The sequence below is a fragment of the Anolis sagrei genome, chromosome 4 (assembly GCF_037176765.1).
Source record: "Anolis sagrei isolate rAnoSag1 chromosome 4, rAnoSag1.mat, whole genome shotgun sequence".
NCBI lineage: Eukaryota > Metazoa > Chordata > Lepidosauria > Squamata > Dactyloidae > Anolis > Anolis sagrei.
In genome coordinates, this window is record NC_090024.1 from 135,348,421 (window position 1) to 135,373,478 (window position 25,058).

General features: G+C 42.4%; 1 protein-coding gene across 50 annotated transcripts in view; it reads right to left on the reverse strand.

The window, feature by feature from the left end:
- The window catches only part of LOC132774269 (protocadherin gamma-A4-like), a 393,640-nt gene that overhangs the window by 24,943 nt on the left and 343,639 nt on the right, over positions 1-25,058 (reverse strand). For 44 of the 50 annotated variants that reach the window (XM_060774231.2, XM_067467711.1, XM_060774230.2 and 41 more), the window contains exon 2: positions 3,484-3,542. In XM_060774231.2, coding sequence (XP_060630214.2) covers positions 3,484-3,542 — 59 coding nt within the window. The other 6 variants (XM_060774243.2, XM_060774238.2, XM_067467724.1 and 3 more) reach the window with 6 other exon arrangements.

A 25,058-nucleotide genomic window follows, 5' to 3' on the forward strand; every position in this document is an offset into this window, starting at 1 on the left:
AGCAGAGATAAGCAGGCCTGCTCCAGACCACATAACCAAGCTGCTGCCCCCATCTCCCAGCATACAGTACAATTATAGGTTTTACTGAACTGAACAGACAAAGAATGTGGAATGAAGTCATTAAAAGTATGGATCATGGCAAGAACTGATCTGCCCTAAAATGAACAAAAAGCTGGAGGCTACTACAGAATGGGTGTGCCAGCTGGCTAGAAAAAGAAAAGCTTGCCCTACTTCTGTGCCATTCAGAGAAGGGCAACATGCAAAAACTAGTGTATGAAGCTTTACTTGGTATGGAGCTAAACCCTTATCACTTGCTCATTTTGTGCTAAAGGAAAGCTAAAAGGCATGGCTTGAAAGATTAACTACTTTATTGCAGAAACAGCAAGCAAGACTTAAACTATTAGTCTTTCCCTGAGAGTAGAACAATGTTAACTATGTCTCTGGCATAGGCACAAACAGATTCTTCTCAAGTACTCAGTGCCCCATTTAATATTTACTGCATTATGAATGGTCTTTGCCAACTTTTTCTGGCAGGCTTTCTGAACGTTTAACAGGTGTGCAACAAGAAGGCATACAGCAGGTGAAGCCTTTTTGTCTCACCAATGCACTGAAATAACTGGGGGAAACCTCAGTTGTTTGGATTTACCTGTTGGAAAAGAGTTGAATATCTTGTTGCTAAGCAGCTTCCTAACTATGATGTCAATCGGCATACTTTGCTCCTTTTTTTTTTTTTTTTACTATAACCTACATATACTGTTTTGTGCATGATTTTTTTTTTTTGTAAAGCAGTAGTCAGTGGAATCAAAACCATGTTTGTGAGCTAAAGAAGGAATAGTACAAGGACCACTTCTGGTGAAGGCTACTGCTCCTGTGTCCATACAGCACACCCTCATGCGGACTCATATAATCCAGTTTAAAGCAGAAAACCTAGGATCAGATCCTGGGATATAAGGCCTGTCTGGAAGGGCCCTTAGTCTCTAAAAAAACTGTAGGAAGATGTGGGGTTATGTGGGCTAGAAAAGCACTGTCAAATTCAATGTTACAAAGTATTTTAAAATCTGTTACTGAATATACAGTTATCTGACTGAGAAGTAGATGAGTAGATCTATCATCTATGAATCCTTTTAAGACAGTGGTTCTCAACCTGTGGGTCTCCAGGTGTTTTGGCCTCCAGATCCCAGAAATCCCAGCCAGTTTACCACCTGTTAGGATTTCTGGGAATTGAAGGCCAAAACATCTGGGGATCCACAGGTTGAGAACCACTGCTTTAAGAAGATATCCAAGGCCCCTTCCACACAGCTGAATAAAATCCCACATTTTCTGCTTTGAACTGGAATATATGGCAGTGTGGACTCAGATAACCCAGTTCAAAGCAGATATTGTGGGATTTTCTGCCTTGATATTCTGGGATATAGGGCTGTGTGGAAGGGCCCCAAGACAGCGATATAGCACTACATCTCCATTCTTCTTCCACTCCAGTGTTGCTGAATATTCAATCTTATAAAGAATTCGGAACTAAAAAAGTTCCCTCAACTTTATGCATTTTTGTTAGCCCTGATCGCATTTTCAAGACTATCACTTCGGGCCCTTCCACACAGCCATATAACCCAGAATCTCGAGGCAGAAAATCTCACAATATCTGCTTTGAACTGGGTTATCTGAGCCCAAACTGCCCTATATTCCAGTTCAAAGCAGATAATGTGGGATTTTATCCAGCTGTGGGGGAGGGGCCTTCTTTATATATTGGTCCAGCTTCAATATCTTTCACTAGTGCTCCCAGAACATGTATTTGTATGTTTAAAGAAAGCTTAGAGCAGTTGTTCTCAACCTCTGTGTCCCCAGATGTTTTGGCCTTCAACTCCCAGAAATCCTAACAGCTGGTAAACTGGCTGGGATTTCTGGGAGTTGTAGGCCAAAACACCTGGGGACCAACAGATTGAGAGCCACTGGCTTACAGGTAAGGGGTCTAACTTCAACCAAAAAAAGGAGGTAAAATGCTGTGAAACACTTCAAATGCTGAAAGAGACCCTTAACACATTCCAACGGGCTTCATCTTCTATATACACAGATTATTTTGAGTTTTTTACAATGCTGAAATGTCATCCCTTAATAAATAAAGAAGCTGAGTTATTTTCAGACAATGAAACCTTTTCCTGGCTATCTGAAACCAAAAAGAGCAATCTAGTACAATTAAATGCTAAATTTGCACATTATGGCAGAGTCCTCCTCTGTAGACGCATACTTACTTTCTTGGATGATAAAAGTGTCAATGACAGATGTGTGGTTACAGAATTTCCAAGGTGTTGATTAATTCCCACACAATTATTTGCAATCTTAAAAGGTCTAACATTTTTCCACAGCTATCTCAGGCAGTACTCTCCACTTTCATAAGACAATGAATGCCCTGTTAACTTTTCACCAGCTTGCTTCTTCATTCAACAGCAACCAGTTTTCAATATTGGGCCAAATAACTGGTGATAATGTTTAGCAGATTCACTGGCTGATTCTGCAGATCAAACTTCTATGAGAAACATGCAACAACTTCTACTCCCTACGCCATGGACACCTAAGAAGATGTCCTGGCAGGACATTGTTGTTTCTACAGTACCTCTGCAATGCAAAATTGATTCCATTGACACCCCTTTAACTGCCATGCCTCAATACTACAGAGTCATGGGAGCTGCAGTTATACAAGATCTTTAGCCTTTGGTGCTGAAGAGTGCTGGTGTCTTACCAAACTATATTTGTAATGATTCCACAGCATTCAGCCATGGCAATTAAAGTGGTGCCAAACTGCACTCATTCGATGGTAAGATGCACCCTGAGTCAAAAAGTAATAAAATATTCTAATTCACTGTTTTAAGTAAAAGTAAAGGTTTCCCCTGACATGAAGTCTAGTCATGTCCAACTCTGGGGGGGTGGTACTCATCGCCAATTCTAAGCCAAGGAGCCGGCACTGTCCATAGACACCCCTGAAGTCATGTGGCCAGCATGACTGCATGGAGCACCGTTACCTTCCCGCAGAAGCAGTACCTATTGATCTACTCACATTTGCATGTTTTTGAACTGCTAGGTTAGCAGGAGCTGGGCTAACAGCAGGAGCACACCCCGCTCTGCGGGTTCTGTTTTACTATTCAACAATCAAACACCATCAGATAACATTAACACAGAATGGGTCTACACTGATCATATAATGCAGATTCAAACTGTATTATGCAGCAGTATGGATCCAGCCACTGCTTCTGGTAATTATGTGTACAACTTAGAAAATGACAAAGAGAAAAATCTCAAGAATCAAATGCATTTATTTTTTCCAATAAAATTGATTCTTTCCTGGTTATTTAAACCCCAAAACTGTGCCAACCCGTTTAATTCAGAGCATGTCACCTTCCTTGGAAACAGTTGATATTTGAGAAATAGCACAGAGAAACACTACTTACTGACCCAATGGTAGGTACATATGTAACAAAAGCAATAACTCACCCACTAGTTCCTGGTCTTTGAGCTTGAGAGAAACGCCAGTCTGTGTTAGGCTGTGCTTGCTGCAACAGAAACAGAAATAGATATTTAATGCTTTTATTCCTAAACTGAGGCTAATTTCCTTCTTTTGGCCCTGGATGAGCACTAGAATAAGAGAGAAGTGTAGAGCTAGGGTGGGAAGGGACACATGGCTGTACATGTAAGCTCTACATCCCTCTCTCCGCCATGTGCTTGCAAAACCAGCTGCTAAGTGACAGCCTCTGCAAATGGTTCTGCGAGTGCTTTTGGCACCCATCCCCCCCTTCCCACTTTAGCTCTAGGTGTGAGCAGGTGAACACATCTCCACAGGGCTAGACAGATGAACCCAGAAGAAAATTAAATGTAGAATTTAGAATAACTGTCTTCTACTTAGAGTCAAGTAAATATGTACATACAAAAGTGGACTGCAGCATATTCCAAACTATTTTCAAACAGATATGATTGATTAAATAGCAGGATGAAGAAGTTCTCTAGTCTCCCAGAAGATAAGACACTCAGAAACTATTCCGTGAAATCAATGAAGCATGAAATAAGCTGGAGGGGGCATCATTTAAACCAGAGAACACCAGAACATCAGGAATAATGAGCTGAGGGGGAGAAACAGAATTAATTGGTACTCTGAGAGATCGACTCTACTGCTAGCATCTGAAATGCTAATAGAATTTCTTAATGTATAGCTTTTTCTTAAACAGGCCTATGTAGGGCTTTGATATAATGTCCAGCATTTCCTTTCATCTTTTGCCTTTGGAGTTCCCTCCTACTGCGATTAAAAATTCAATTTCCTACAACAATAATTATTTCTTGAGAAGAAACAACACAAGACACACAGTAGTTCTACATCTCACTCGACTGAGCCATGTGTTATTTTCCACCTACACAGTTGCTGTATTGGAACAATGGACATCTTGTAAATAAAATGCCACTATGAATTCCATGTTCAAATAGCTCTTTGTGAACACAGATGAAAGACATGCCAGTGTCGACATGCAAAACAAACATCTATGACGTCTTCTGGCAGTCACTTTCATTAATACCTCAAATAATGCCTTAATAACAAGGAAATGACTTGCACACCATTAATTTTGGGAGATGTCAGTTTCCTCAAACATAATGTAGTAAATGTGTATTTTAAGATCAGGGTGCAGTTTGCTTCCCGTTAAGTGTAACTGCAGAAACCATTGAGTCAAATGCATCAGGATACTACTAGTTGCCCTGAAAATAACCAGCAATTCAAGGTTTTTGCAGATGAGTAATGTCTGTGTAAAATAATCACATATATTGTAGCTACATATAATGAATATACAGACATAGCTCTGCCTCCTATATTTACAGACACTTTCCACAGTGAGCTATCATTGTGTACAATTCTTTTCCCACTTGTTTCTATAATTTGGAGAATCAGTGGTTACAACAACAAAAACCTGGGTCCTAAATTTAAACAACTAAATGTAGCCATTTATTTAAATCTATTTTGGGAATCCAGAACTCTCGTGAACATTTAAAAAACCCCAGTTCATTTATCTTTAGAAAATGGTACCTGTTTAGTATTTACATTTCTTAAAAAATATTTAGGCATTCCTAAAAATGGGATTAAAGTTCTGCCTTCTTGTCTCAAAAGTGTCATGACTTCTGGATTTCTTTGCAAGGTAACAAGAGTCAAAATCATAACAAAGCCAAATATATAAATAGTAAAGACTGCAAAATAATCAATGTAGAAAGTCATACACTGCGAATATTGTATTTATTCATAGGGCTAGCAAAATTAAGAAGCAAAAATGTAATATACTTTTATACATTCAGTGTAAAGCTTTAAAAACTTCTGATGTATAAACGATTTGCTGCTTTTCTCAAATAAGCTGAATCTGCCATCTTTGGCTAGATCTACATTGTCCATACAGTGCAGTTCAAACTGCATTATTTGTCAGTGTAGTTCCAGCCTTTGTTGTCAGTTTGATACTTCCCAGTCCTTGCATAAATTAACTTAGACGTTTTTATTACAAAAGGTACAATATAATTCACAATCTCAAGCCCTGCCACCCTTATGCAAAAACATGATCTAAATGTAGGTCTTTTGATGCTCCTATTCATTTCAATGGAAGTTGCTCAAAAGAGCTTCCCAATGAATTCTATTTTAAAACACTACTACATTTTAAAATAGCATGCATCATATCTGTTTTGAAAATTTAGACAGGCTTTTTGAAAAAAAAATACTAGAGCAAAACACTAAAATCAAGAGGTACTTAAAATAGCAAGATAACGAAACCTTGACAGCTTCTCACAGAGGAAAATGAAATAATTTGTTGTCATGCCCTTTTACAGATGCATCTCTTAAGGCATTTTCATCTAGACTCATTATCTCCTTTTGATAGATGATATTTCTTTCTTTGGTCAAATGACAAATGAGCCCATTACCTTGTACTGATAGCTATAAGTATTACTTGACAATTACAGGTAATTCTAAGTATGAGAAAAAGATAGAGAAGACTTTTGATGAGATCAGCAGCAGTAGGCCATACTCTTTGACCCACTGTCACCTTGTCCTTGAGGAGCCCCAGTCGCTTAGACTAAAGGATGCAGTAGGCATAGTATGTGTGAACCAATGTGTTTGCAGATACCATAACCAGCAAACGAAAATGTATGTCCATACAGTGCCAATTCTTCTTTCAAACCCCAGCTCAAAACTCACCTCTTCTATACCACTTTTGCTTTAGTCCTCTAGCTTTCTTCTCCAGCTGAATTTGCTGTACACATAGAGGAAAAAGGGCTGAATACAGCTCACAAATTGCATCTGCTTCCATTAATCTGTAATTAAATTTGCTTCACTTCTTCTTCCTGTCTAAATTTAGATTATAAGCTTCTTGGGATAGGGAAATACATTTTGCTTTTCTTACTCTGTAAAGTGTTATGATGAGCACAAGCATGGTGTAGTAGTTATAGCATTGGAGATCAGGATTCAAATTCCCACTCAGTCATGGGCAAGTCACACTCTCTCAACCACAGACAAAGGCCCCTTTAAACAAACCTTTCCAGGAAAACCCTTTAGGATCGCCATTAATTGAAAACAAGTTGAATGCACATAACAACAGTGAAGGCTATGATAATGGCATAATAACAAATTAATGTCTATGACACCGTTTTTAAAACAAGCAGCCTTGGCGACCTAAGGAGACTTATGTGTAAAAGCGAGTCTTCATTCCAAGCAGTACAGTATCTGGAGAGCCAAGTGGTGAACCAGTCAAATGTTCACTTGCATTCTTCTCCCACCCTAATTTAGGACAGATGAAAGATGATGGAAGGCTGTTGAACTGAGAGTGATGTGAAGACAAATGGCAACAGTACATGCAACTTATAAAAAAAATCTTCAAAATGTAGGAAGTCCAGAATTTCCCCCCACCACCATGAGAATGACCTATCTTCATTATGCCTACCAGATGGATGTCCATGGTAGAGCTCCTAATAAATATGGATTGAAAACAGAAACCTGAGGCAACATTTTGATGTGTCTTACCCCATCAGTGGGAGTCTGCAAAACACTGCCTGCCTGCTCAAAGGCAAGAATGCTCTCTGCCGTAGTAGAATGACTGAAAGGTTTAACAAAAAAGAACTCTCCTGGTTCAGACATTGGGGAGAGACAAGACTTGTAGTGCTGAGCTCCTGCTCCACCCACTTCAAGGTATCTGATAAAGCCTTCTGGGTGTGGGTGCCCCCTGAAATTTATGGTGGATTTCCGCTCTGTCCTCCTACTACAGCACCGTGACATGAACCAGTTAGGAATACAGAGGCCAGATTTGAAGCACCTGGCTCCTACAACAATCATCATTACACAAGATACCAGAGAGATTGCCACAAGAGAGATGATAAGGTACAAAGTTAAGTTGGGGCCTCTGGAAGGAGATTTGGGGAGGATGTCCAAGGACTTAGAAAAGTCCTGCACAGCATTATCTTCTGAGGAGATCAGTAGAATCAATGAGGCTGAGAGGGTTGGCACCCCATTGTCCCTCACCTCTACCACCAACCTGTGAGATACCCCTGGCTCCCTTAGTGTCCGAGTAACCCGGATCTCTCCTGAGTGGCGTTCCACTTTGAAAGCATTGGCCTCATTTGTTTCTTGGAGCAAATTGTATGAAAGCCAGGCGTTGTGGCCACTGTCAGCATCCACAGCCACCACTTTCGTTACCAGGTATCCAGGTTCCACTGGAAGTAATACTGACTGGTGAAAAGCAGAACCCTTGAGAACTTGGGGGTGCACAATCACGGGGGCATTGTCATTCTGATCCACTACAAATAAGTGCAGGGTAGCCGTACTGCTCAAGGGAGGGAAACCCGAATCCTTCACCTCGACAGCAACTTGAAAGACCTTTTCTTGCTCATAATCAAGAACCCTGGAAGTGTAAATGCTGCCATTCTCTTGGTTGATGTGGAAATAGGTAGAGATAGGCAAGCCATGGTTCCCGTTGTCCACAATGGAATAAGACAGCTTGGAGTTGACTCCAACATCTGGGTCAGAAGCTGACAGGGAAAAAACTAGAGTCCCTGGAGAGATATTTTCCTCCACATGGGCTGTGAAAGAAGGGATGGAAAAGGTGGGAGCATTGTCATTGACGTCTGAGACTTGAATTAAGACAGTTTTCTGTGTTGATTTCTGAGGCATCCCAGAATCTGTTGCTTTAATTGTGATGTTATATCCAGCAGCCTTCTCTCGATCCAGTGGGCCATTAGTCACTAGTGAATAATGTCCCTTAAAGGAAGACACCAATTTAAATGGGACATGCCTTGTAATCTCCAAGTGAACCTGTCCATTTTCCTCAGAATCATTGTCCTTTGCCTGGATGAGTGCAATCACTGTCCCTGCAGGTGCATCTTCTTGCACTGGGCTGGAGAGGGAAGTCAACATAATCTCCGGGCTGTTGTCATTGACATCAACAAGTTCTACTCTGATGTTGCAGTGACCTTCCATGGCGGGAGATCCCTTGTCTTTAATGTAGATGGCAATCTCATATGCACTGGCTTCCTCATAATCCAGCAAAGCTTTGGTCCTGATCTCCCCAGTCTGGGGATCCAGGCTAAATAAGTCAAGAAGCTTCAAAGGGGCACTGTTGCTGGGTTTGAAAAAGTATTCCACCTCTCCATTTGGACCTTCATCTAAGTCAGTAACATTGAGTTTAGTTACAACAGTTCCCACCTTGACATTTTCCTCCAAAAAAACCTTTGAGACAGGCGGCTCACACACAGGAGGATTGTCATTTGCATCCAGGACATGGACTGTCACTCGAGCAGTGCCTGACTGAACAGGATTCCCACTGTCCAGGGCTGTCAAGATTAAATGGTGGACAGCTGCTTTTTCCCGGTCCAACAGCTTTTCCAATACAATTTCAGGCATTTTTACCCCATCCCCCCTGACATTGATGCTCAAGGCAAAATGTTCGCTTGGGCTGAGTTCATAGGTTGCAATAGAGTTGGAACCTGTGTCTGGGTCCTCTGCAGCTTCCAGCCGTAGTCGAGTGCCTGGGTTGGCCACTTCGGTGATGTCTAAAGATACAGCCTCCTTTGGGAACTTGGGGGCGTTGTCATTCACATCCAGTATCTCCACCTCCACCCGGTTAAGTTGCAGGGGGTTCTCCAGCACCAGCTGAAGAGGGAAAGAGCACGTGGGGCTGGACCGGCACAAGGCTTCCCGGTCTAGCCTCTCATTGACAAGCAACATGCCGTCTGCTAGATTCACTTGGAAGTAGTGGCGCATCCCCTCGCTGACCAGCTGCAAGCGACGAGCAGACAGGCTCCGCACATCCACTCCTAGGTCCTTGGCGATATTCCCCACAAAAGAGCCTGGATCCCGGTCCTCTGGGACGGAGTAACGGATCTGCGCAGGGATGAGATCTGGCAGGGAAAAGACGGAAGCAAAAAGCACCAGCAGCTGCCATTGTAAAGTCTGCCTGCCGTCCATGCCCGGCTGCTTTGCTCAAAAGGATGTTGCTGTTTCCGGCTGCTGCCTTTGCTTCAGGTGTCCAGCCCTGGAGAAGGAGGGGGAGCCGTTGCCCTTGGATACACGCTGTAGTCTGATGTCCCTCCCCCGAAAAAGGTCTGCTCCTGGTGGCTCTTGGATGACCTGAAAGGGGTTGTGCAGCAGAAAGATGCAAGCTGCAGCTGGGGAAGGGGGAGGGGGGATGGGTTTTAAAGCGCACCGATCAGCAGCAGCTCATTGGCAAAATGAGCAGCAGAGAAAAGGGGCTGTGAAATGGATACTGACAAGTGACAATTCCCTCCCCAGCAGCAGCAGCAGCAGCGGCATCAGCAGCAGGGGAGAAGCCCCCTTTCCGAAGCAGACCTTGGAGGTTTCCCCACCCCATCCCTCTTGCCAACCGCCCCTCTCCCCCCTCCTTTCCCAGCAGAGAGATATGAGGACTGACCCAAGGGAGCCATTGGCCAAAATTGCTCCCAGGCTGTCTTGGCAAAAAAACTGAAACTGAAGGTGCAGAACAGAGGGAGGGAGAGCTGCAGACCACATCTGTCTCTTTGAGGTAAGGGGAAGGAGGAAATTTTACAATCCTGCAACCTCCCTGCCTCCAACTGAAAAAAAAAGACATGAGATTGACAAACCCAGAGAGCTGTAGAGCAGATAAGTGCAATCTAACATAGGCTATACAAAAGTCCCACCCACCCTGCAAACACACACATGCCACAGCTCTTCTAGATGGAGGGAAACCCAATGCAAAAGATATAGAGGATGGGAGGCACTGCATGGAAATCTCTCACCTTGCTAAAGAAGCTGGGTTCAGTGAGATTGCTGCAAGAGGCTGTCCTAAGAGTCAGGTTAGGTTTCATGAATACAAACTCACTGACATCTGAGACAGGAGAAAAGCAGGATCTGTATCCCCGAGCAGGAGGTCCTGAGGTTGCTACTTGTACTCCAATCATGGCATCTCCAGGGCTCAGCTGATAATGGCAATGCCCCATTATATGATCTGGGGCATCTTCAAGTCCAGTGGCTTTACTTCCACAGCATCCAAAGATGGCAGGTGTTGCATGTGCATCTCGGCGGAGGCACCGAACTCCCAGGGCCACCAAAGCAATCAACGAGATGGTGGAAATTGCTGCCAAAGAGATGATAAGATATACAGTCATTGTGGGAGGTCCCTCATTTTCCACTGTGTGAGCTGTTAATCCCAGAAAGGTTTCAGGAATGCTCTCCTCCAAAAGCACAATAACAGTAACAGAGGTTGACATGGAAGGCTCTCCTGAGTCTTTCACAACCAGGACAAGCTCCTGGGTAGGATTGTCTAAGTCTTGTATTGCTCGCATAGTCCTTACCTCCCCATTGCGGAGGCCCATGCTGAACAGACTGGGGTCTGTGGCTTGCTCTAAGTGGTAAGAGAGCCAAGCATTTCGGCCAGAGTCCAGGTCCACAGCCATGATTTTTGTGATTAAGGCACTAGCTGAGGTAGACAGAGGAATCCTGAACTGAACAACTGAATCTTGCCCAATAAAAGGGAATCTGATCCAAGGTGCGTTGTCATTCTGATCTTGCAGGTAGATGTGCACCATGATCCTGTTACAGAGAGGAGGGGAGCCACCATCACATGCCTCCACCTGGAACTCAAAATGATTAGTATGCTCATAATCAAAGGGGCTCTCTGCAAAAATTTCTCCATTTGTTGGGTTGATGGAGACGTAAGTGGTGGGATCGTCACCCAATTCCTGCCCTTGGCTGGGCAAAATAGAATAAGAAAGACGGGAATTCTGTTCTTTATCGGCATCAGATGCAGAAACTGTAAGAAGAACCATGCCTACAGGATTGTTTTCTTCTATGATGACTTCATAAAATGACCTGTCGAACTGAGGTGGGTTATCATTGACATCAGCCAGAATAATGGAGAAAGAAGTGTGATGGGAGAGCGATGGAGTTCCCAAGTCAAAGGCATAGATGGTAACATTGAATCGAGGAATAGTCTCACGATCTAGCTGTTCACTGGTGAGCAAGGAATACTGGTGCTCAAAGTCTTTCCGAAGTTTGAAAGGAAGGTTTTTGGGCAGTTCACACTGGACTTTGCCTTGATCTCCTGAGTCTTTGTCTTTGACATGTATAACCGCAACCACAGTGCCAGGAGGTGCATCTTCACTCAAGGAGCTGGAGAAAGAGGTGAGAATGACTTCAGGGGCATTGTCATTAACATCTGTCACTTCTACCATAATACTGCAATGCTCTTCCATAGTAGGGGAGCCCATGTCCCTAGCTACCACTTCAATCTCATACACGTTGGCCTCTTCAAAATCCAGATTCCCTTGAACACGGATCTCTCCAGTGGTGCCATCAATTGCAAATATTCTGCACAAGGCTTCAGAGTTGTGGCTGCTGAGGGAATACTGGATCTGTCCATTAGAGCCTTCGTCCAAGTCTGTTGCATTCAGTTTTATCACCAGCGTCCCTGGAGGAGAGTTTTCAACCAAGCGGGTATAGTAGGTGGTTTTTTCAAAAACTGGGTGATTATCATTGGCATCCAGCACCTGGACCGCAATTCTGATAGCACTAGACTTGGGAAATATGCCACCATCCTCAGCAGTCAGAACCAAATGGTGGACAGCAATGTGCTCCCTGTCCAAGATTTTCTCCAACACTAATTCTGGGAATTTGGTTCCATCTGTGCGTGCCTTCACGTTGAGGTTGAAGTTTTCATTGGCGCTGAGATGGTAGGTCTGCAACGTGTTTGTTCCTACGTCAGGATCCTGTGCATGCGGGATAGGGAAGCGAGCACCCAGTACAGCCAGTTCATAGATCTGCAGAGTTATTGTGCTACTTGAAAATTCAGGAGCATTGTCATTGATATCCAAAATCTCCACTTCAATACGATAAAACTCCACTGGGTTTTCAATAGCAAGTTTAAGATGCAAGAAACAGCGCAGGTTCTGCCCACAGAGCTGTTCCCTGTCTATTCTGTCATTGACTATTATGATTCCAGTATTCACATTCACAGAGAAGTACTGGGAGTCGGAATCAGAAAGCACCTGCAGATTGGCAGCTGCAAGCTTTGTTACATCCATTCCTAAATCCTTAGCAACATTTCCTACAAAGGCTCCTCGAGTGAGTTCCTCTGGGATAGAGTAACGAATCTGTGCAAAACAGCCACTCAGAAACAAACAGAAAGCAAAGGCATGCAGAAGTCCCAAACGCCAGGCAGAGTTTTCTGTTCTGAGCATCATTCTGAAATCCACAGCAAGACGCTCTAAAACTGCAAAACAGGAGCTATTTAGAGCAGACAGTATCTCTTTAAACCCCCTGGAGAACACAGCACCTATCTTGAAGAACTATGAAACATATGAGAGAGAAAGGGTCTGTGGTCAATGTTTACCTCTCTCATTCATTGTTTTGGTTTGAGAGAGATTGACACAGCTGTAGAGGGGAGTGGTACGCGCCGCAGATCTTCAATGTTAGCCTTATGCTCATTGGCCAAGACTGCCTCCCTATTCATCCAATCAGCAAACTGCTTTCCAGGACAGCAACAGACTCGCCAATCTGAGCCTAGATGTTGCTACTGTGTGAAAAAGGACCGCGTAACCTGCTGTTTTTAACCTAGAGACACCAGGCTAAACAACAGACAATGGAAAACAAAGGCTAAAATCTTGTCTGGTTTTGGCTTCTGTGCCAGATATAGGATCCTGACAAACACAAGCTGCAAAGAGCCATTTGCTCTAAAAACATATTCTGCCTCCCTTTGTCATAATTATTGCTATTTGCCATTTTCTACAAAGAATGATAGCTAAATGAAAGCTAGCAAGCAATAGTTTCTGTATGATGTCATTCCAAGCTTCCAGAACAAAGACTTCCACAGCTTAATTATTTCTAAGTTTGTAAATTACCAACTCGAAACTGAAATTTAACAAAATGCTTTGAAAACTCCCCCTCTCAGCCCACAGAATATTCAAAGCATTGTTGTGAGAGTAAGTGTTTTCAAGGGTCACTAATTTCAGCTTTAAACCTCTCTTTCAGTTAAATCAAGCTTCACTTTTAACTGAAAGAGAGGTTTGACAATTATAACAATGACTACAGTCTAAGAGAAGATAACCTAGTGGTGAACAGGTTGAACTGGAGCCAGCATGATGTAATGATTTGTGCATTAGACTATGACTCTAGAGAGAGGAGTTCAAATCCCTGCTCAGTTACGGACACCCACTGAATGACCTTGGGCAAGTCACACTCTCTCAGCCTCAGAGGGAGGCAATGGCAACCCCCCTCCCCCAAACAGATGTTGCCAAGGAAATCCCATATGGGTTACCGTAAGTTAGAAACAACTTGAAGGAATACAACAAAACAAATTACTTATTAATAGTTACACCCCAAACCTAACCCTTCTCCTTCCTTCTTCCACTTGGGGTTGCAGTCGGCAAAAGGTAACAATAATATGGGAAGAAATTCACATGATTTACACAACCATCAGTTTCTCTCAAGTAATAACATTCCTCCCCGCTCTCTCAAGCATGATTTAGCCCTTGGTCAAGGTTCAAGTTATGGGAGATATGACATTCATGTGTCTTGGGGGAAAAGGACAAAATGTCATCTCACCTGCTCAGGACGGTTCAGTGTACCAGTACGAGAATAGAAAGAGTCAAAATCCCTTGTCAGAGTACTTGGTTGGGGATAATCCACAGGCCTCATAAAGGTGAAATCGCTTCTGTCAGACCCTGGGGAATAGCTGGCTCTGTAACACTGGCTCTGTGTGTCTGTGGGCCTGAGGGTCACCTCCATGTACTTCAATGTGCCATCTGAGTTCAACTGCAGCTTTGGGCTGGACTGTTTGAAAACATCCCTAGCAGGCGTGCCAGTGAGGCTGCAGCAAGAGGCATCTCGGCTTCTTTTGTTCCAGAAACATTTCGCAGACAAGATGATGAAAGTAACAAGGGACACAATGCTAACTGCCACCAGTGCTATGATCAGATAAAGAGTCAGGTCAGATTTTTCTTTGGGATGAATCAGGAAGTTATGAGACTGAGGCCTTTCCTCAAAGTCTTTGTCCTCCAATGAAACCAAGATAGAAACTGTAGTGGACAATGGGGGGTCTCCATTGTCTTTCACCAGGACTAGGATTTTCTGTGCCGTGAGATCTGTTTCTTGGAAGTCTCGAACAGTCCAAATCTCCCCACTATAGGGAGCCACTCGGAACAAGGAAGGGTCTGTAGACTGAGGAAGCAAGGAGTAAGACAGCCAGGCATTATGACCTGAGTCTGCATCCACTGCTGAGACTTTAGTGACCACATAACCTGCTGGGGCAGACTGAGGGATTCTCTGGAGTGTTGACAATTCCTGGCCAGGCACAGGATACAAAACAGCAGGTGTGTTATCATTCTGATCCAGTATGAATAGGTAGACGGTGACACTGGAGCTCAGTGGGGGTGACCCAGCGTCCCACACAGTTACAGGGATTTGCAACACTTGAAACATCTCATAGTCAAAAGAATGCTGGGCATAGATGTTCCCATTGTCTGGGTTGATGTAAACAAAGGAAGAGAGAGGGGCATCTTGAATCTGACTGTCTGCAACTGAATAGGTGAGCCGGGAATTGTCGCCCTCATCAGGATCAGAGGCAACCACAGTACACAACAGAGAACCAGGTGGGTTGTTCTCCTTTAAGAAGGAGGTGTAGAAATTCTGAGAGAAAGATGGGGCATTATCATTAACATCTGAAATGTTTAACACGATAGTGACATCTGCGGTTAGCGATGGGGATCCAGAATCTTTGGCAGTCAGCTTGATGATGTACTGAGATACTGTTTCCCTGTCCAGTTTCTCATGAGTAATTAAGGAGTAGTGATTTTCAAAAGATTTAATTTTAAAAGGCAAGTTTGGTGATATTTGTAAGCTCACTTTTCCATTGGCACCTGAGTCTTGGTCTCGAACATTGAAAAGCCCCACCACTGTCTCTAATGGGGTATTTTCTGGCACGGGATTTACCAGGGAGGTAAGCAGTACATCTGGGGGATGGTCATTCTCATCTTCGACTTCCACCTGGATAACACAGTGGCCTTCCATTTGTGGAATGCCCTTGTCTCTAGCCCTCACGTGAAGCTCATAAAAATGGGATTCTTCAAAATCCACAATTTCCTGGACATAGATCTCACCTGTGTGGGGATCCAATCCAAACAACTTCTGTATGGAATCAGAAGTGTGAATTCCAAAAGAATACTGTATTTCCCCATTAGAACCTTCGTCAGGGTCACTTGCATTGAGTTTGAATATTAGGGTCCCTACAGGGATGTTTTCCAAAAAGCTGATCTTGTAAATTGGCAGATCAAAAGCAGGCTCATTGTCATTATTATCAAGGACCACAATGGTGAGCTGAGCTGTTCCTGACCGGACAGGATTTCCCCCATCATATGCAGTCAGTATGAGCTGGTGTTCTGATTGCTGTTCTCTGTCTAGAGGTTGCTCTAGCACCAACTCTGGTAAAAGCTTGCCATCCTTCACATTCTTTACATTAAGTGAGAAGTGGGGGTTGGGACTAAGTTGGTAGGCACTGACTGCATTGGTCCCCACATCTGCATCATTTGCACTCTCCAGCGGGAAGCGTGACCCGATGGTAGCAGACTCTGCTATCCTCAATACAAGCCACGGAGTGATGAAACTGGGGGAATTGTCATTTATGTCCAAAATTTCCACCTCCAGGTGAAAGAGTTCCAAGGGATTTTCTATGACTACTTGGACCGGTAACACACACACCGAATTTGCTCCACATAGGACCTCTCGATCTATCTTTTCATTCACTATCAGAGCACCACTGGCCAAGTTAATGGCAAAGTACCTCTTGCTCTCCTCTGAGCCCAGCCGTAGCCTGCGATTGGAACAATCTGCCACTGTTAAGCCCAAGTCCTGAGCCACCTTCCCCACCAGGGTCCCCAGCTCCGATTCCTCCACCACAGAATACTGGATCTGTCCTGGAACCAACACCCAGTTGAACAGCAAAAACAAACCCTGTACTTGCCATTTGAAAGAGGGTTGCCAGGGCAATTGTGGCTTCATTTCCAAAAAGTCCGCTTCTAGAAGGAGTCTTTGTGATATTCCAAGGACGAAAAGGTTCAAGGACTTGGATCCGTGCAGTTTTTAAAATCTCCCAGTTTATCCTTCCAAATGAATTTAGGTAGCTTTGGAGCTTGCCTAGCTGCAGCAATGGAGTGTTAGTCAGAGAGTTGAGGGGGTGGATTGAGGGAGGGAAGTTGAATTACAGCCATAGCGACGACGGAGGAGGAAAGTCAAGGCAGAAAGAGCACCCCCCCCCCAAAAAAATCTGGATCAGCACCTGACTGGATGATAGCTCCATCCACTCTCCACCATGACAACGCCACCTACACCCTTAAAGCTGCAGTAAAATGTAAAGTTGAGATGGCAGGACTCATCACTTCCATTCTTCACCCCTAAATGTAACTATTCAGGGATCTGGTTCATTGCTGGTTTTGGCAGCTAAGTTTAGCAGCTCAGATTCTTGTTCTCAAGGAAACAGCACGTCCAGGAAGCATGAACGGTACAAATCCTCATTGTTCACATTAGCTAGATTCCTTCCACCTCATCTGAACCAAAGACAAACTCCCAGTTGTATGGAATACAGAACCATAGTCTCTTTGGCTAATCATTGAACTGCTTTTTCACTTGCTATGAAAAAAGTATTTGTTACAGAAGGAAGATGTGAAGAATTGTCACAGAAAATGCTTCAGCAGTTGGGAAAGTATATTCTATGTAAAAATAAATATAAAATATTGGATGTTACTAATTAAATCAGGCCTTTTCAGAGTGTTCACTTTTAAATGCACAAATAGAAGCATTCATCGCAAGTGCAAGGATGCATAAGCTTTAGAAATTGCTTGGGGCTTCCTAGTTCCATTTACTGGACTCTCCAAAATTAGAACATCAGTCAGTGAAGCAGTATTTCTGAGTAGATACAAAGGAATGGACTGGCATTTGATCAGCAGGAACCCACAAATTAAACAATGTTTAGACTGTGGTCTGAAAGGATTGCAGCCAAATGATTTATGTTGATATACCTTAAATGATAGCAGCACATCATTTTGTTCCCTTTGTATCATAACTTGGCATTCAAGTATGAACCACACAACTACAATATAAAGGACTCAGTGAATAAACTATTAAGACAGGGCATTGTGTACTCAGATCCATTCTAACACCTGTTTATTTCCTTCTCTTTATGACCCTATATTGTTTTCTTCCCCCTTTCACCCTGTCTGCCTTTGAAAATACAAAATAATAATAATTCTGCAACTTTCTATGGAAAATAATCCAACTCCTGAACTTTTGTTTTGTAACCAGAAGTCCTCTTGTACCATTTAATCTAAAACCTAGGTCTCAATAGTTTAAAAGTCTTTCTTCTTGTCAAATCTTTAGAAACAGACTACCACAACATCATGACAGTGGCATCTCCAGATATGGAGTCAAAGTCAAGGTGTGCTGCCTTAAGTGCTAACAGAATGGTATTTCAAGTCTCACCTCATTTGAATCCTGGGGAAGACTGCTGGCTGGAAGAGTATCTGTGTTGTTGATATCCTGTTGAGTGACTGGCTTTCCAATCCTGACATTTCTCCCTTCTAAAAATTGGCTCTGATTAGGCCTTAGAAGAGTAAAAGGAGAAACATCTTCTGCAATGAAGGCAGTAGGAAACTCTACTTTGTCTTCTGGACTCAAATGTATAGAGAAAGTGTCAAAGTGCCCTCCCATTGCCATAGGGTTTCTTCCTTTCATGTCACTGGTCCAAGCCACATCTGTGTGTCTTGCTCTCAGTCTTTTAATACATTTTATAGTTAAAAATATAAATGCTAAAGTAGAAAGTACGGAGATTGCTATCAACGCAATAATAAGGTGCAAAGTCAAGTTGGAGAGCCCATTTTGTTCCATGCTGGACTTTCTAAGCTCCGCCATGCCCAATTCATATTCCCGTTCAAGATGAAGCATCAGAGTGGCTGTGGCAGACAGGGGTGGTATCCCATTGTCCAAAATTTCAATAACAAGCTCTTGGGAAGAAGCATCTTGTTCCACAAGGGCTCGGATGGTTCGGATTTCTCCTGTGAATGCTGAGACTTTGAAAAGACTCAGGTCTGTGGCTTTTTGAAGCTTATAAGAAACCCATGCATTCTGTCCAGAATCTGCATCTACAGCTGTCACTTTGGTTACTAAGTAACCTTCTTGTACAGAGAAAGGGACTGATTGCTCAGCTAGGACCCCTTTCTTCATCAGAGGGTATACAATAAGAGGAGCATTATCATTCTGGTCTATGATGAAGATGGAGACAGTAACATTGGTACTAAGTGCAGGTGTACCATTGTCTTTAGCTTGGATCTGGAAAGACACTTGTTGGGTTTTCTCATAGTCAAATGAGCAGCCACTGTAAATGGTTCCATTCTCCATGACATAGACATAGGAGGAAATAGGCATTCCATTTATGATGTTTTCTACCAGAGAATAAGACAGCTGGGAGTTCTGGCCAAGATCAGGGTCAAAAGCAGACACGGAAATAATTTGCATTCCCAGAGCATTGTTCTCAGTTACAAGGGTCTGGTACGCAGGGTGCAAGAAGCTAGGTGCATTATCATTCAGATCAGATACATTTACAAGGAAACTATTCTGGCTTGAAAGAGGTGGAGAACCAGAATCTGTGGCTGTGATTATAACCTTATACTGTGAAATCTCCTCCCGATCTAGAGGGCCACTGGTGATCAAAGAATAGTGGTTCTTAAAAGAAGGTACAATATGGAAAGGAATATCTTCAGTGAGATGAAGCTGTACTTCTCCATTTCCTCCAGAATCTCCATCACTCACTCTGAGGAGTCCTGCTGTGGTTCCTGGGGGAGCATCTTCTGGTATTGTGGTGGTTAGGGAAGTGAATATAATTTCGGGTGCATTGTCATTCATATCTGTTATCTCCACTAAGATATTGCAGTGTGTGTCCATAGAGGGAGATCCTTGATCTTTGGCCCGGACATAAATTTCAAAAGATGTGTCTTCCTCATAGTCCACACTTCCCATGACTCTTATCTCCCCAGTCTCTTCACCCAGGCTGAAAATTTTCTGGATTTTCTGTGGTGTATGGCTGCTGAAGGAGTAGGAAACTTTCCCATTTAGCCCTTCATCCTTGTCTATAGCATGTACATGAATCACCAGTGTGCCAGTAGGGGCATTTTCTAGTAAAGTAACTTTGTACACTGTCTGATTAAAAACAGGAGGATTGTCATTGGCATCTATGACTGACACTACAATCTTAGCAGTTCCAAATTTAGCAGGAACTCCTCCATCCAATGCTGTAAGCACGAGGTGGTGAAATTGTTGTTGTTCTCTATCCAATGCTTTCTCCAAAATAAGTTCAGGTTTGCTCCCACTTTTATGGGACTTAACACTTAGGCTGAATTGTCCACGAGGATTCAGTTGGTATGTGCTAACTGAATTTGTACCGATGTCCAAATCTTCAGCACTCTCCAAGGGGAAGCGGGACCCAGGTACTGCAGACTCTGCAATCTCCAATTGGGTGATAGTGGTACGAAACACTGGATCATTGTCATTCACATCCAAGAGCTCTACTTCCACACGGTGAGAAGCAGTTGGGTTTGCTAGAAGCAGCTCTAAATAAAGCAGGCAGCGCAAACTGGGCCCACAAAGCTCCTCCCGGTCCAGCCGCTCTTTCACTATCAAGCCACCGCTTTGAGCCTTGACTTCGAAGTACTTTTCGGCCGTGCCGGACATGATCTGCAGCTGTCGGGAGACCAGCTGTCCAACAGTAAGACCCAAGTCCTTAGCCACATCCCCCACAAAAGCCCCTGGAGGAAGCTCCTCAGGAATGGAATAATGGAGCTGGGTCATCTCGCCAGCACTCCGGAGAGAGACAGAAACCAAAAGCAAAGCTCTTACTTGCCACTGTAGATGTTGTCTTTCCCCCGAAGAGCGCATGATGTTGCTTCTGTTGGACCTTTGTCCTTTATGATTCCAGCACCGCCAAAAATAAGACAACGGAATACTGCTTTAGATAACAGAATCCCTGAGAAAACAGTGGACCATCTGCATCCCCTATCTTTTTTTCCCACAGACAACCGAACATCAGCACTTAGTCCAATCCCAGCATCACAAGAGGAGGGACTTCATTATTAATCAAAACAGAGACTGGATTTCTGCAATCAAGGAAGCATTTGATTGTTTGAAATGGACCACCCATTTTCCCCCTCCCCAACTACAGCGACAGTGTGGGGGAGGTCTTAAAGTGCCCGCACAAATGTTGAAGAGCTGGGAGCCTATTTGCCAGCTGTCAGTGACTGGATTTCCCAAGATAATTATCTGAACATTAAATCCTATATCATTATAAGCTTTCACATTCATTAATACATGTCACTAGTTTTTAAAATCATTAATGAATATCCTTTTGTTTAGAGTGGTCAGGGTTACATGCTAAACCAAAGAACTGCTTATTTCGTTGACATTCCAGTTTTGTATAATCTATAAAAAGCATCAAACATTGGTCAGCGTATGATTAAACGATATGCTACCAGTTACAAGAGTGAAATATAAGACCCGTGCTGTTTGTGAGGAATTTCTTAAAACAGTTGACAATAATAGAGATAGGACAAAGCTTGAAAGCCATCCACTATCTTCACTCCCCAAACAGAGTATATTAGGACAGCCTATCCACATAGCCAACCATCTCATTGGCTTGATGTCCAGGGATAAAGCAGAATAAACCATATCAATAACACCATGCCATGCCCATATCAGTTCCATCAACAAGAACCTGTTATTCCCCAAGGTTTGGACTTCTCCAAGGTGCTGAACCCACACCTTCCAAATGTGTTTAGCACTGTGGACAGTTCCTCCTAATGTTAGACTAAACAGAATGAACTCATTGCCCCAAGAACATGCAGCCACAAAACACTGCACATCAAATAATCTGATGAGTTTTACAGTATATGGACCATTATCAGGGGATACTACTAGAATGTTTATTTCTGTTGCCCACAGACTATTGAATGGCAGTATTATTGCCTCCTATAAAATGCATTCTCATGAGGCCTGACAAATAATTGAGATAACAAGAAAGGAATACAACAAATGTATTTCATTGACCTGACACAAACATCTGTGAATATTTGTGAAAATTAATGCATTATATGTCCTCTAAAGATATGAATTTGTGAAAATTCTTGTATGGTATGTCCTAAAAATGGACAAAGCCTTCAGAGTACTCAATAGAGGACCTCAGTGAAGAGGCAGATGAAATGCCCTACTTTTGAAACAATTGGAATCTTTGCCTTCTGTTTACATTAGAAAATTAATAATTTGGATCCGCTCCTACTGCCTGCTATCTGTGTGGTTGAATAATTGATGTTTTCTATCTGTATAGGGATTGTGGTATAGGAACATGTATAGTGGTTCCCTTTCAGGAATTCCATAATGAAATTGTAGCAGAAGGATATATTTTTTCTTATTTCAAATAATAGTTTTACAATATACTGTACTAAAGAAGAATATGATATTACAACATAATGTACAAGAGGCAATTATTAAGACAGAACATGGAGAAATATAATGGCTTTTGATTGGCAAGGGTTACATTTCAGCACCCTATCTGTTTAAAACATGAAGACATCATAATGGTTAAAGATTCTCCACATCTTGGTTTGGTCATAATCAAACTGAGGACTGTCACAAACAAATTGGAAGAAGATTAAAACTTGGAAGAGAAGAATCTTAAAATTTAAAGACACATAATTAAATACTGCAGTCAAGATCATCTACAGTATTTCCTATTTCCATGCACATTTGTGAAAGCTGAACAGTGAAGAAATGTGGCAGAAGGATTTCATTTCAATAGTGGAGTTAGAAGACAGTTCTTTGGGTTCCATATGTGGTCAAAATGACCAATAAATGGATTCTAAAACAATTCAAGTCAGAGCTCCCCCTAGAAGGCACAATGACCACAACGAGGCTATCATACTTTAAACCAGGCATGAGTCAACTTTGGCCCTCCGGGTGCTTTGGATATCAACTCCCACAATTCATAATAGCCAGTAAGCTGCCAGGGATTTCTGGGAGTTGAGGTCCAAAACACCTGGAAAGTCGAAGTTTGCTCATGCCTGCTTTAGACACATCATGGGACAACATGAAAAGAGAATAGTGTTTGGTAAATTGGGGCTTTAAGATAAGAGGAAGATCATACTATGGATGAATATACCCTATCAAGGAAGCCATTAACCTGAGCAATATGTTACTAGGGCTTTTGTAGGTAATGGCAGACCTTTCATCTTTTTATCTCCAGCGCATGCATTAGGGTCAGTAACAGGAGGAAATGTTTCCTTCCTTACTCCCAGCAGGCTACAGCATAAAGTTCAACAGACAAAAACTGTACCCTGGAATTGACACCTCCCTCCCCTAAAAAAGACATTGTAATCATATACATAGCAATGACAGTGCATATGAATAAATTCCCTACTGTACATGAGCATAGTCCTGATCACAATTATAATGCACACATATATATCTAGCTGGAAATATACATTTTCTAACAAAATTGCAAAATTCATATACTAAGCCAAGGATGTCAGTTGACAAACTCAATATTATTTCATTATTACACATTACACAACACTATTTATGAAGTACTATTTGGTGAGAAACATTTCAGTTAAATTCCCAGTACACCTTTCTTCCATTTAACTTTTATAATCTATATAAAATAAATATCATTGGAACTGAAACAATATTATCTTGTCTTTCTAAACCCTTCTCTTTACTGTAATCTTAGTAAATATTTGTGTCTAAGAAACAATGTATGGGATGGAAAGATGAAAGTAGAGTATCTTGGAATCAGGATCTGACAAAGATTAAGTGATTTTTTGAAATTGTTGAAATGGAACATCAAAATCTTAAGTGCTTATATATATATTTATTGGTCATTTTCTAACAATGCTCTTGATCTAAGGTGATGACAGCAAATAACAAGGATATGCAATTTACAGATTTCATTACACCCCACTTCTCTCATAATTGATTGTTCTTTTTCAACCCCTCCCCAATAAAATCTATTGATAGTGATTCTGGACAGGGAACTATCTATCTTGTTTATTGCTGTCAAAATCATTCAGATTTCGATGACTTGACAGCATGATGCCAGCCAGTTGTTTCTGTCACTCAGTTAAATCCAATGTTAATTTTCCTTAGAGCAAACTCCCTGAAATGAATGAGACTTGATGGTCACAACTCATCTTAAGTGCCATTCATTTAAATGGATTTACTCTCAGTAGCACCAACGTCTGAATATATAATTACCATATTATATTAATTTCTAACCCACCTTTTCCCCAGATTGGGACTCAAAGCAGCTTACAACAATTAAAAAAGAATCCTTAGGAAATCCACAAGATACAAATGTTTAAACAAGATTAAACAATCAAAAAAATGAAAACCAGATTGTTCATCCTCATCCAATTCATTACTGATGACAGACATTGGCTTTGGACCAAACAGCTCCCTTGGCTTAGGGTGGGAATTGAGTAATAAAATTGGGTGTCATCTACATACTGATGCCATTGAATTCCACATCTCTAGACAACCTCTTCCAGTGGTTTCAGGTACACGCTGAATAGCATGGGGTCCATTTACAAATTAAATAACATGGTTATTAAATAACACGGTTAAAAGCACTCTATGAAACCAATGCCCTAGGGGTTGAACAAGAGCTCCCAGCACCACCTTCTGGATTTACCTCTCAGGAATGAACAAAGTTAGTGCAAAACAGTGCCCCTAGTTCCATCTTGGCAAAGCAACTCAAAAGGCTATGGTGGTCCATGGAATCAAAAGCTACAATGAGGTCCATCAGAACCAACATAATTCTACCTTGTCTCATTCCTGGAAGTGATTATCCATCAAGACAGCCAATATGTCCCATAACAATGTCTGCAACAAAATTGAAATGGATCTAGATCGGGCATGATCAAACTTCGGCCCTCCAGGTGTTTTGGACTTCAACTTCCACAATTCCTAACAGCTGGAAGGCTGTTCGGAATTGTGGGAGCTGAAGTCCAAAACACCTGGAGGGCCGAAGTTTGCCCATGTCTGATCTAGATAATTAATTTCAACCAGACACCTCTGGAGCTAAAAGGCCACTACTCCCTCTACCCATGGCCAGTCATCTCTAGCTTTTTTTCAATGAGGAAGGAAGGGCAAGAATCTAGAACACATATAGTGGCGCTCATATCTCCAAAAATTATTCTCAGATCTTCAGCTTGCACAAATTGAAAAGAATCTATTGCCACCAGACAAGCAGGGGCCAGAGGACCCACTGGATTTGTACCAATCATACAGCATCCTAATCAGAGTGGATCAAAGTGATTTTATCTGCAAAGTACTAGGCATGTTGTTCACAGCAAGCAGTCAAATGATCTGGATTTTTTTCTCTTATGCTTGTATTTAAAAGATCCCTGGTTACTCAAAATAGCTCTATGGCTGCTTGCCTACAGATGCGATAGAGGCGCAGAAGAAATTAGCCTTTGCTGCTTGTACTGCCATAAGT